Genomic DNA, 13523 nt, shown 5'->3' with positions numbered 1-13523 from the left:
TTTTAAATAATAAATAGACAGTTTAAATAGAAACAGGTTTTTTTATTACAAATTTCTGTAAATAATAATTTACCTACCTATATTAATGTACAAGTGTAGTAGATAATTTTTTAATATATGTAAAGGTGCCAATTCACCTGCACCTATTGCGATACAACATACACAGAGTTTGGAATTTTTTGGGGTTCACACAAAAGTAAACGCAATGAATATAAAATAGGTAATAAAGTTACAATCTGGAAATTCTAGGAAAATCTGACTTGCAGTGATTCCACTGATATTACAGATGGAGGTTTAAATTGAGCCTAAATACCATAAAATAAAACAGATAATTAGAGAAAGTAAGCAAAACATGAAATTTAGTTTCAAAATGTGAGTCAAAATCAACATTTGGATTTTAGAATTATGATTTATTTACACAAATTTCCATTTCGTATTTGTATTATTAACTTGATATTCATCATTTCTACTTCTGTGTAAATGCTAAAAATTCCAAAGATAACTATTTCTCATAGAAAATAAATCTTCTATTAAATTAAAATAGATAGACTTAAATTATAAAATATTTCTGCAAAAACAAAGAACATTAATTTCAATTGATTGCTATCTTCATCTTTACGTAATGTGCATAAGCAGGTATTTAAAAAACCATTTCCAAGGAAATATTCCTTTGTTCATAGTCCTGTTCCATTCGGTCCTTTGATTTCACACCAACAATTATTCAATGCAATGTTTCTTACTGCCACAATAATATGTAAATATTGTAATAATTTTTAAAGTTATTTCACCATCAATTTTTTTTAACGCTGACGCATTAAGTAGGGGGAGGATCAGAAGAAGCCAAAAGTCTGGTTTTACACCAGTAACTTTACTTAATTTCTTAGAATTTAATTTTTAATGAGAGTAATCACTTTTAGAGTTAATATTAGAACGAAAAACTTTAGTGACAAATTGGTGACTAGATTTCTTAAAAAAAGCTATCCGCACTATATTGCTATTTATTCTAACGAAAACGAGAACAATTAAACATTACGCATTTTGGACCACATAAATATAATTTATATATTTTACTTTTACATAGACAACATATGTATTACACACATATTAATCAAAGTCAAACATAATTTAAAATTTTATTATTCAAATTTAGTTATTAGAGAAAGGATACAGATGAAGCTGGCGCACTTACGCACCTGCAGAAAATAATTTTGCAGTCACTCTATCAAAAAATGAGTAAGTTTTTTATCTATTTGTTTCAAATTACGACTTTGACCATATTTAAATTTAATTTTCAATTAATTTCTCTAATTACCTGTTTTATTTTGTGACTATTAAATTTCATTGTCTATCTATCTGTAATAATCAATTGCAACTAATGGAATGGCTCCACAGATTTGCCGGTATATTTCAATTTTGTGAGTGTATTACTTGCTTTTGTTAAACGTTCAACATTCCAAACTTAAAAATGAAAATAAATGTTCCTTCATTATGAAATATCAACGGTACAAAATAAGACTTTAAACTTTTTACTGATCCATTCCCCACTAAACGCATCAAATTGTATGATTTTACTTATTCATAGAAATCTATAAAAATGAGGTAATCTACTCGGTGTTCGGAGCGAATTATTTGCATCCTTATCTTTTTTATTAATTATTTTTTTAAAGAAAATTTTCAGTGAACTGTTAAAGATCTAAAACAGCATTATTTTATGTCATGGTCAACTCGACGCAACAATAATTTGAACGCCACTTGAATAACTAGAACTAAGCTGATTAAAATAATACATAGCGACTGACACGAAACAAAAACTAATTCCAAATATCGAAAAGTATATAGGAAATGCTAAACTGGAAAGTCAGGGACAATTCTGGCTAAAACGTAAGTTGTATCCAGTTCACCGTGACATCAAATATCGTAGTTTCAGATTGTAATTTTTTATGAACATTTCATATCAGAAGAATAATTTGCATATAATTATACGCGGGAACTATTTTCTTGCGATCCCTGGTATATGTTATTTCCACTTAATAAAAATCTCGGTTTACCACGAAGAGCAAATCTGAGCAAAAGCTTTTCTCCTGTATATAAAAAAATTAATTTAATGCAAGCTAACAAAAATTTGACATTTTCTAAATTTGTCACCACAACTATGAGGCAAATTCAGCCACTATTACTGTCAATTATTTTTACAAAACTTGCTTCTGCTTGCCCTGTTGAGCCGACAGTTTTTATAAGTTAGGATAACATATACCTATTACAATTTTGCATACAAATACTAAGCTATTAATGACAATGACACCACATTCCTATTCAAACAAGCAACAAGCCAAAGATTTTGAGCTTCTACTATTATTGGAATCACCGGAGAGATTTTAATGGAAATCAAAAATGTATTAATCTGAGTATGCAATGTTGATTTCTTATATTGTCTCTCGCAGTAGATAATAAAAGCAGTGATTTGACGGTTAAATTTATTTACCAAAGCTAGATAAAATGAATATAAATTTTTAATGTTTTTTTGTGTTAATCGGAAGCTTTTGGGATGGTCTTTTCACATATAAATCAAGCCCATAACATTCCTTTAATTTTATTTCAAATTACAACTACATCGACTTAAGTCTCCAAGTTAAAGGACACAGTGAAAAAATACTCTATATTTTTGGGGAAAGCGTCTCTATTATGAAAATTTTATTTTTTCTTGCTTTAATTTTGACCACTATCTCTATGTTCTCACGAGCGAATAACAAGTCTAAAATTGGAAGTCTACAAAGGTAGTAAAAATACGACTTCATTTTCTGTTGAACCCTCGTTACTAATACACAGAGATTCCAAAAATGAAATATGGGTAGGTTATTTTAACTTTGATTTTTATCTTGGACACTAATAGATCGACTAGAAACGGCAGCTAGCAATTTAAAACCCTCCAAGATTACCACTTCCGCTTTCAAGGGAACAACTTTAACTAAAATATACAATTTTCAAAGCAACATTACAAGGAAAACCGTCTATGTTTTATAAATTATTTTGTAAAAAAGACAAAATCGTTGTCTCGTAGTGTTTGCTTGAATCAAGATGGCGTAAAGAATGTCTTTCGTTTGGGTATATTTGAAGCTGGTATGGTTTGCCCGCTTTCACCAAGTGATTTATAAGCTGGGAAGTGTGGTAGAAGTGGACGTTTTCGTCAATCAGGCCATGAATAATCAGCAATCTATTTTCTCTGCAAAAATGATAAAGTCTGTATGAGGGTGTCATACTAAACATTACATGGTCAAAAGCATAAAATTGAAGTACTATAGATACTAATTGAATACTAAATGCTATGACTTCCTTAGCTGAAAAATAATACCATAAATATAATATAAAGACTTACTCATCAGGAAGCTTATGCACGTGTTTTAACACAGAACCATCATCATAACCATCCATATTGCTCATGGGTAAATCCATGTATCGTTCGGTGTAGCCTGTATCATAAAAATTCCAATTAGTCACTGGAGCTCCCGCTATTGCCACCTTGAACACGTCAGGATAGTGAATTAGGCCCATTAGACTTAAATAGCCACCTGATTTTGGAGAAAAAAATAATTCTTTACTTTTTTTAAAAGTATAAAACACACCATAGGACCATCCGTGAATGGCCACTCTCGTTAAATCTATATATCCGAGAGTTTTGGCGAGCCACGTGAGCACTTCCACCTGATCCCTTAGCTCCACAGTGCCCATTCGGCCCTTAATGTGACCCTCAAAGTGAATTCCGCGATGCTGAGACCCTCGAGAATCAATGGCGACAACGCAGTAACCTCTGGCTGCCAGCATATGTAACCGCAATTGACGCATACCTTTAAAAGTATTAGAAACCAACTGCACCTCTGGACCACCGTAAATATTTAAAATAGTGGGGTATTTTTTCAATTCCTCAAAATTATGGGGTTTAAGCACCATAGCGTACAGCACATCCCCAGAACTAATTGTATGCGTGTAGAGATCAGGAGTGTACATTTCGCAAATCGAGCCTTGTGACTCTACTAGATAACCTAAAGGCGTTAAATTCACCCCCTCGACGGTCCAATCGGACTCAGTTACCCGAAATACTTGACATGCCGGGGGCTTTTTAATGTTGCTATACACTGTGATTAATAATGAACAGTCCTGAAAAAAGAAAATTTGGAATGCGCATTTGCACCAAAAGTCGACTTTCGTACTCTATTGAATTCCGCTGCATAAGAGTATCCCGGTCTTGACAACAGTCTTATCTCTCCTGGATGCTTCAAAGAAACCACATACAAGTGCTTTTCCAATGCTGCCTCTTTCAGCCCAATAAAATAAACCAACTGCTTGTCAATGTTCACCCATAGATTGTGACCCATCACCTCCCAATTGCCATGGGTCAGTTGAACTTTTGAAACTAGTTTGGGGATTAGGAACACAAAATCGGTAGTCTTGAAGGAGAATTAAGCATTTATAGGCAATTTTTATTTGCGCATATTTAAACAATATCACCTGTGAAATTTCGGCAACTCCATTATTTACAGCCGAAAGTTGTGATGTGACCAAATAAAGGTGTCGAAATCCCGTGTCTTCGCTAGCCCATATAAATTTTATCTAGAAACAAAGCGTAGTACCGAAATTAGGTAGCATTTTATTTTACCGAGTATACAGAAATATCTCCTATGCAGTGGAGTCAAAAAGGTTGGAGTAAGCTAAATTAAATTTCAGACATTGTTACTTCGGACACACCTTTGAGCCCGCCAATTTTAACTTTTAGTTGCGATTTAAAAAAAATTCATTTTCATTTATAGAGGGTAACCCAATACCAAATTATGACTTTATTTGTATGATAAATTGGGATAAGAAATTAACATTTCTTACCTCATTAACATCATCCGAGGGAAGAAAGAATAATAAATCATGGACATTAATCCAGTATAGAGAATCCTGAGAGTAAATCACTTGAACAATTGGGCTTTTTGCCAGACTATTTAATTGTCCTCCATGGCTAAGTTGATTAAGGGCACTAAAATTACTAAGCGATAAAATGACTAGTTCCAAGTGTTGCTGTTTCCTGTCTAAGAGTTGAACCCAGACACTATAAAAAATTGAACAACTGGTAAAAAAAACTTCAGTCAGCTTTTCTTCACATACAATTCGGCATCTGGAGTCCATCCTGCTCGCACTAAATACTCCATCCATGGAAACATCATATTTAAAGAAAATTGCAAGTCTGACAAACATAAATCTACAATCTGTAGGTGTTCATTCAATTTGAACTCAATAAGTTTTAGGTAGCTTTTTGAATTGGCACATCCCGCCCGCGGAAATCGAAACTCTTCAACATCTTCTGTGTCCGATTGGGAAGAGGGAAAGCAGTACAGTTTGACATCACCGTCGTCAACTTCTTCATAAAGTATTCGGAAAACACCTCCTAAATGACAACAATTTGTATTTACACAAACAAATAAACAAATAAAAAATGTTTAAGTAACATGTCTATATCAATAGTACTATATACAATAAGAAGATAAACCCGTTCACTCAGCAAGACTAAAAAACTCAAGGAAAATTGGCTATAAATCTTTTCAGGGGTTTCTATCTTATATAAAGTAGCACAGTTCTTCTGATATTTTTTTATGGATACTTTTAATATCAGAGAATTAGAAAGGTGAATCAATTCATACATATCCATAGAATCAATTTGATTGTTTGTATGCATCATACTAGAAAGATTGATTTGATTACAAATAAAATTGGCTTTGTAAGATTGAGAACTTAAGCATTAAGTACTAAAAGACATATAGTGAAAAACCAGAGACTTGTGCCATGAAAGCACCACTAAAATATTTGCACTACTGATGTATATATTATCCACTACTCTCAGTACTGCCAAGCAAATGTCTATACTGCCATGAAGTAGTATTCCACTTCCAAGCACTGTCTAATCTTTCTAGCACACTACTGCTTATCAAATCCTCAGAAATTTTGAGCCCTACACCAAAATAATAACACTACTATAATATTTCATGCTGACTAATAATGTCTACCATTGCCTCAAGGCAATGTGGCATTGCCTAAATTTTGCACATCACTATTGGTTATGAAATTCGTCTCAGAGAAGAGGAAACCATTTACTTTCATTTTGCTTCAAGCAAAAGAATTATACTATAACTGTGGAACTAGTTACCTAGATAACCTACCTAAACATTTTGGCTGCCACCAGTAGCCTTGATACCTACAAAACTCTTCTTGCATAACATAAGATGGAACGCCTGCACTCAAAGGATCATCAGTCAAATTCCGACCACCTTTGTGTGCATATGTTATTCTAATATTTGACCCTGAGACAGTATGGGTAACCCAAATATCCTGGTTGCAAATATATGCAACTAGTTCAGGGTTTGATGGGCAAATTTGAGGGTTCAATTTTGCTCCCATAGCTGTCATTCTTAGTTTAGTGGGGAACAATTGGCCATTCTACAATCCATCTAGGTAAAACTTGAAATTGTGACTTGTGATAAAAGCTTACTGTAAAACCTGTATCTACACATTGAAATAGGCTGCTAGCAGCTGGAAAAACAATTTTTCCAGAATCTTCATGTATTTCATAACTATTTATGCCCCAAGTTGTCAACCTTTTTCTCTCCCACAGTAACTGTTCTTCTCTAAAGGGACATTCATTAAATATAAATTCATTCTATCACAAATGTCCGTACCTACTACAGGAAGACATACAAGGAAAATTTGATTCTAAAACACACTGCCATTGTAGCTTTGAGCTTGCAAGTTGATTTGTATTAGGTATATCTGTAAACAGGAGGGTGGTTTCCCATCCTATGTAAAACAAACCGTTATTAAAATAGTTATTGCCAATTAAAAAATTAAACTGACCATTATGAGGTGTGCTAAGAAAGTAGATCCTAGTTCTCCCATCTTGTAAAGTTCTGAAGGTAAAGGAGGTTGGAATCATAGTTGATAAACTTGATAGTTGTCGTCGAAGTTCACTAACGACAATTCTAAGTTCTGACCAAGTTAATTTAATGCTTTGAATTTCAATGGCCTTAGAGGGCACCTCTTCTTCTGAGGCTGGGTCATCTTCAATGGGCTCCCCCAAGGTTTCTTTGTATTCGACATCCATAGCTTTGAAACTTAGGTTTCAATGTTTACAGACCAACAGGTAAGTGTAAACTTTAAGTAGCAATAATTTGTGTATTACAAAACTACTATACATATTTCCGTACTGTCTATTATTTTAGAAATCACATTTCGGCGAACTTTAACTATTAATAGAATAAATAATAGTTTCACCTATTCAAAAAGTATTTCTTTTTCCCGACCCAAATCACTGCCAAGTCTAAATTGAACCTAACCGGAGATTCTCAGTAATACCGGTTTATATGCAACTTCCATGAAACAATGTTAAACAGGGACTTTATAAACGACTTTGATTCGATTGTGGCCTGCAATTTATAACTTTTGAACTTTTAAAAATATGCTAAATGGTAAAAAGGATAAAATCTGACTTCTAAAATGTTTTAAAATTAAAATAAGATTGAAGGTAAACAAACTTTCTTCTTCTGCTTCTTCTGGGCTACGATTGCTTACGGTTGTAACCGACGTCCGGCCAGAACAAATTTAAGTGTTAAGTCAAAGTAGGTTTTGACATTAACATTGATGTGTTATGCCTTTTCGAAAACACTGATTTGGATTAGATTGATCCCTATTAATTGCCTTTGGCCCTATCAAATTAATCCCTGATAACACTCAGCCGATCCGATTGGTTGAAAATCGGCTGACAGGATTAATCCAACCCAGATCTTCGTTTCCGGAAAGATCTATTGCATCCAAAGTCGAATGTTAGTTTCTTGAAGTATTTCTACGGATATGTATGCATAGTGTCCGTTCATTCTTTTGTTACCTCCGTTTAGAAAAGTGGAAATAAAAGATTTTACTCGTATTTATAGTTAATAAATCTTCAATATTTTCGATTATTGATCGAATGTAAGAAATATTTTTGTATTAGTCCTACATTCAAGGTAATTGGAAGAAGTATTGGCAACAGTGGTTAGTGCGCGTATACATGGTGTGATGCTTTCCTACCTGAGCGAGCCCGAGTAGGGTTGTGCACTGCATACATTTCTTTAATATACCGCTCTTAACTAATACTCTACATTGGTGACTTCAAAAAGGAGAACATCAATATTGACGTCACTTGTGGTTTGCGAGCTCTGCTCTTGTAGAAAACTTCTGGAGCGTTTTTAAAACTACGAAGTTCGGCAGTTCGGAACACTCCATTGTGGTGTTGAGGAGACTTGGGTTTGTTCGGGTAGGAAAGCAACATCTGCAAATGCACCACACCACGCATGCACGCGCTCGCCATATTGCCAATCCAAGCAAACAAAAATTGGAAGAAAAGAGCACAAGTTTAAGCTTCTTTATTCAAGTTGCGTTCCGCATCTGTAGAAGCACGGCAATCAACGATCCCATGGGTTAACTGAGTTGCAATATGAAGGTACCTGTTTTTATTATTTCAAGTGAACAGAAATATGCAGAAACTTAGTCTTAATGATACGCGTCCATGTAAAGCATCCACACATTTTTGAGAGTCGAAAGTAAAATTTGCAAAATGCATAAACTTCAGATGTATAAGCATTTTAAAGTAATCTGTTTTTGATGGTTTCCTTAAAAAATACCTCAAAGCAAAACGGAAGATTTCCGCTATTTTCTGTTTTTGATCATTTTCCTTTCTATGTAATGGCGGCCTCATTCTAACAGCGACTTAAATTACCAGTTGTGGATATATGTATGTAGAAGCCTTAATTTAAACCGCACTTGCCACAGTTCAAATTTAAGCAACAATCTCGTGCCTCGAAAATCCAACGTCGAGTGTCTAAAAAAGCCGCACGTGAATGATGGATTCTTCGAGACTTCTTCCATTTTTATCCAAACTCCTAAATAAATACAGGGTGTTTAAAAATCAATCTTGGTGTTTTTGATAGAGTTCAGCAGTCACTTAACTCTCCGAATACCGGGTAAAAAAATGTACACAACATACCGAGTGGGGTCCTGAAATGTCCAGTTCATAATCATCTTGGCTGCCACTTTGTGGAAGCACCACAGTTCGATTATCGCGAAGGATCATATATTTTAGTCCTTGAGCCAGTTCATAGAACTCTGGTTCACCATATATTTGATTTGTTTACCCTCAAACCACATTTGGTCTTTTCATTTGGACTGAATAGAGATTAGGTGTCAACATTCGATGGAGGTAAGATGGGGAAATTCCATGAGAAAAGAAAACAACGGAGAGAAAGAGTGAACTGAACACAACATCTAACATGTTTAACTGCTTCCCGGTAATGTTTATACAGTTGAATCCAAGAGGTTTAGCGCTTTAAATTAAGAATATTAGAAGTACTAAGTGGGGTCCAGGAAGCACTCCAACTTCTTTTTTGAAAAACAAAAATTCATAATAAATTCATTGTTTTCTTGTAAAGAAATATATCTTGCTCCAAACGATACAGATGGCTGAAGGATAACATTCCTGCAGTTTGAAGAGACAATAATTTTTTTAAACAATTTTACATGTGAAAAACAAGAGCATGGTGTCATTAGCGATATCACCCGGTATTCGGTAGATTAAAAAAAGATCGCTTTCACCAATCCTAGTTGATCGTATACCATTTTGTTTAGATTTTCAGTGATATTTTTGAATTCGTTCATAAAAGCTACACAAATTTACAATAAGACACAGGGTGTATCAGGTGATGAAAGAAAGCGTAGCAGTGACTTAAAACAAATTAAGCAATATCAGATTTCTCAACACATTTACATCATCATCAGTCTACCATATGTTAATGAAATACCTGAAAATAGTTATGTTCCTGAAGATACCACTAAACAATTTCGAAATGTTGTACCACACACCCACGACTGTAAAAAATAAACTTCGATATAAGCTCTACAACTTTTGTATTAAACATTGTTTCAAAAATTTACTCGAAAATGAAGGTAGTGGAGTGCTCATTTTCTCAAAGTATTGTGCAAAGTCATTAAATAATAATCCAAAGCTTCCATGTTCAGATTACATAAAGACAAATATATAGCAAGATTATCGTGGTTGTTTATGTGTCTGCTAAATACGTATAGTGAGTTTTAAGGGAATCAAAATTTATGATGTAGATAAAACATTGTTGGTTAAATTGCCGCTAACCATCATAATTTGTGAAGTAGATAAAATGGGAACCACCGAAACAAATGTACGTTATATGTATTTCAAACGGTGCAGATATCAAGTCTCCAAAATTTTTAAAATTGCTAAAAGAATAAGGCAAATATATGAAAACTATAACGGAAACACCGGATATGTTAAATATTGATGAAAAATTAAATAACAGCCCTACTGAATCGATAATTGAATCAGTTTATCCTATCCGTATCTTGTGGATGGTATAAATGCTGTGTAATAATGTTATTAGTTGTACGGGCCTACAATTTATTGCTGTCTGGGCCTATCTTAGTCCATATTTAAATTGATCTTGAGAAATAATCTCTGGAGCTCGGAATGTATTTAGATACTTTAAATGATGATAAGAATTCTAATAAAACACCAATTACTGTAATGCTACTTTATTCCTGTAAAATCAGGGCCTAACTTCACCATCAGTGACGTTCACAACCCAGTTACTGTAAGCAGAAGCTTTGGCGTAAACTGATGGGGAGTTGTAAACACCGCATGGTATCAGAACCCAGGATACGATACCGATCAGAACACCATCATGTACCAGAGGGCCACCACTGTCCCCACTGCAAGCGGATTGTCCAGGATTTGTAAGTCCTGAACAAACATTGCGATCGATATCAAAGGGATTGCCATTAACTCCAAGTAACGAGTTAAGAATGGAGTTACATTCTGGAAAATTCGTGACGTGAACGTGAAGTTACTTTTTGAATTTGATTAAAATTCTTACCTTCTTCTGGTATAATTGGTAAATTAGCGCATTGAAGATGATTGGGGATGGAGCCTCCAGGTATAGTTATACCCCATCCAGAGAGGATAGATTCCCCGACGTGTCTGGTACCGTGCACTGGAATAGGGATAGACTGAACGTTCTCTGCGTAAACTAAACTTTCGGCCAAGCGTACCAGGGAAACATCATCCGGAGCTACAACATTGTTTCTAAAAGAGGTGATGAGTGAACAAATTTTCACGAGTATTTAAATGTCTTCAGATCAATGGAGAAATCTTACCCGGGGTAACCGGGATGGTTGAACACTTCCTCGACATCAATGGATTGTTGGCCTGGGATGTTTTGGTCGTTTTGCAAAATAATTCCTGCTACTATTCTATATACAGAACCTGCGGGAGTGCAATGGGCAGCAGTTAAGATCCAGCTGAAACATGAGTATTTACGTGTAGTCTACAATAGACAAAATCAATTGTGTGTGTACTTTCGAGAAATTATGCTGCCTCCACAGATGTGAGAGTAAGCACTGGTTATTGAACGTCGCTGAAGGGAAACTTGATATGGGAACTGATTTCTTACGGCATCAAAACCTCCAACAATACGTACGGAACTATCGATAATGGTTGGGCTTGAAGGGTAGTATTCTGCTTTGAAGACAGTGGAATTGGAATCGGCTAAATAAGAAAGCAAAACGAAACTACAGTGTTCTTCAGTACTTTACGAATTTTCCTCTGCATGTGTCGGGATTGTCCTGTTATAGGTACAGAGTGTATTAAACATAAAAATGCAGAACTGCTCATAGCTCGATACAAAATCTTATTGGATAAAACAATAGAAATCCTAAAGTTAAAAACAACACAAAATTAGTAAGCTTCTAGTGCAGGGTAAATCTTGCAGATTTTCCGACAGTTTGATAGATTCTTTTATTTTTATTCTAAAAATAATTGCTATCCTTTAATAATAAGTAAGATATCTTGTTAAATCATGGAATTTCAGACACCTTCTAGTTTGGCATTTAAGGTACTATTAATTTAAAAATAACATAGGAATTTTAGAATCAAAATTACCTTAGTAGTACTTTAAATACTTAAAAATTCTTGGTACAAACTGCTTAATGGATTACCGGCTACCTAATTAATATATTTTTTTATAATAAAATATATATTTATATATTATTTATGAGATACTGATGAATTTCATGCAGTTCGTTATCCAAAAATTTGCATCTCAAATAAGTTTTTTTAATGAAGTTGACAGCTTATATCGCTCATCAAAAATGAAAAATTTGATTTTACTTAAGTTGCGCTTCGCATTTGTGTAAATACAGCAGCCAACGGTCCCATTGGTTATTAGAGATGCGATATGAAAGCAGCTATTCAGCGGTCTAAATTACGAAAATTGTCACTTTATTTGTCAAAATTTGAAAAAATTATTCTCCAACCAGCCAAAAAAATTCTTTTTAAAATTTTTTTATTTCAAAATGATTCCATTTAATAGATCTTATGAATTTAAAACGGGAAACGTGGAAACCGCTATCCTCTGTTTCAAATAGTTAGCAAATTATAACCATATACTTACATTTATACTTTTAAAAAAATAGGAAAATTTACACTCATAATTTTAAGAGCTGTTCAAAATAGGTGTAGCACATGCCTCGTAAGAACTGCGCAGAATCGCTCATAAATTAAAATTAAAATAATGTCGTGGATATTCCATAAAACAAAACATAATTTTGGAATGTCACCCTTTGTTTAGGCTATTTTCCTATCATTTTAAATTTTGCTTCATCTCTTTCTATAACTCTCGCTTACAATTTTTACTCTAATTCTAATGATAAAAATATATTATTTAATTACACCCTCTTTTTTACTATTTAATAAAAGATTGATCTTAAAATCAATACGATCTTTTTCATTGCACTAGGAATTTAAGTTACATTAAATTTATCAAATAGCAGAAAATTCCAGATTTTCTTGCTGTTAATTAAAACTTACCAAAAGCCACTGCTACTAAGGCACTTAATACTAAAAGGCTCCTCATTTTTGCACAAATAACGAATATTTGTAATATGAGTGACTGAAATGTATCTTATTCTTATATCGAAATTGGATCCAGTAGTAACTTTTATCAAAGCCTAAATCAGGTGATTAACTGATTTAGACTTTGAATAAAGCTGTCATGTTGGGATTAAACAAAGACGAATCCATAATGTCAAATTACTTGACTTATCAGAATAACACTTCGTTGAGGCATTGATGAGAATCTTAAATTTGTGACGTTCTACGTATAGTGATTGATTACCTCTTACAAGACGTATTAATAACTTGTAATACGCGTTGTATATAATTTGCCTTTTAAGCAAAATGTTTATGAGAGTTTTTTAGTTAAATTTTGCAGTTGTGAGTTGTCAGTATAATTTGATGTAATTAAGAAATTTTCAAGTTATTGATAGAGTACTCCCGGGTATTCATTGTTTTTTATTCTTGGGCCACGATTAGTGCAGAGTAAGGATTGGTGTCCTGTAATAAAGTTAGAATGTAACTTTATACATGGTGTACTTTA

General features: G+C 33.7%; 2 protein-coding genes across 2 annotated transcripts; both read right to left on the bottom strand.

Annotated features, from left to right (window-relative positions):
- Nucleotides 1-21: 21 nt before the first annotated feature.
- Nucleotides 22-7608, bottom strand: LOC136408034 (dipeptidyl peptidase 9). The gene is made up of 11 exons (XM_066388767.1): nt 6886-7608; nt 6711-6828; nt 6524-6659; nt 6195-6471; nt 5146-5425; nt 4873-5089; nt 4504-4605; nt 4206-4442; nt 3621-4152; nt 3374-3566; nt 22-3220 (listed from the first exon to the last, which is right to left on the bottom strand). Exons 1-11 carry the CDS (start codon nt 7130-7132, stop codon nt 3016-3018), a joined length of 2544 nt encoding a protein of 847 aa, XP_066244864.1. The 5' UTR covers nt 7133-7608; the 3' UTR covers nt 22-3015.
- Nucleotides 7609-10624: 3016 nt separating this feature from the next.
- LOC136420052 (chymotrypsin-2-like) lies at nt 10625-13097 on the bottom strand. The gene is made up of 5 exons (XM_066406767.1): nt 12956-13097; nt 11446-11635; nt 11245-11388; nt 10965-11173; nt 10625-10906 (listed from the first exon to the last, which is right to left on the bottom strand). Exons 1-5 carry the CDS (start codon nt 12999-13001, stop codon nt 10638-10640), a joined length of 858 nt encoding a protein of 285 aa, XP_066262864.1. The 5' UTR covers nt 13002-13097; the 3' UTR covers nt 10625-10637.
- Nucleotides 13098-13523: the final 426 nt, after the last annotated feature.

The sequence above is a fragment of the Euwallacea similis genome, chromosome 1 (assembly GCF_039881205.1).
Source record: "Euwallacea similis isolate ESF13 chromosome 1, ESF131.1, whole genome shotgun sequence".
NCBI lineage: Eukaryota > Metazoa > Arthropoda > Insecta > Coleoptera > Curculionidae > Euwallacea > Euwallacea similis.
This window is presented reverse-complemented; position numbering and strand designations above follow the sequence as displayed.

What these genes read in the sequence shown, in the direction of transcription:
- LOC136408034 (XM_066388767.1), bottom strand. Translation starts at nt 7,132, where the DNA reads ATGGATGTCGAATACAAAGAAACCTTGGGGGAGCCCATTGAAGATGAC. An exon ending in GTGTAGATACAGGTTTTACA is followed by an intron (nt 6,472 to 6,523) that starts GTAAGCTTTTAT and finishes GATGGATTGTAG; the next exon opens with AATGGCCAATTGTTCCCCAC. An exon ending in GTGGCAGCCAAAATGTTTAG is followed by an intron (nt 5,426 to 6,194) that starts GTAGGTTATCTA and finishes GTTGTCATTTAG; the next exon opens with GAGGTGTTTTCCGAATACTT.
- LOC136420052 (XM_066406767.1), bottom strand. Translation starts at nt 13,001, where the DNA reads ATGAGGAGCCTTTTAGTATTAAGTGCCTTAGTAGCAGTGGCTTTTG. An exon ending in AACCATCCCGGTTACCCCGG is followed by an intron (nt 11,174 to 11,244) that starts GTAAGATTTCTC and finishes CACCTCTTTTAG; the next exon opens with AAACAATGTTGTAGCTCCGG. An exon ending in ACCAATTATACCAGAAGAAG is followed by an intron (nt 10,907 to 10,964) that starts GTAAGAATTTTA and finishes CGAATTTTCCAG; the next exon opens with AATGTAACTCCATTCTTAAC.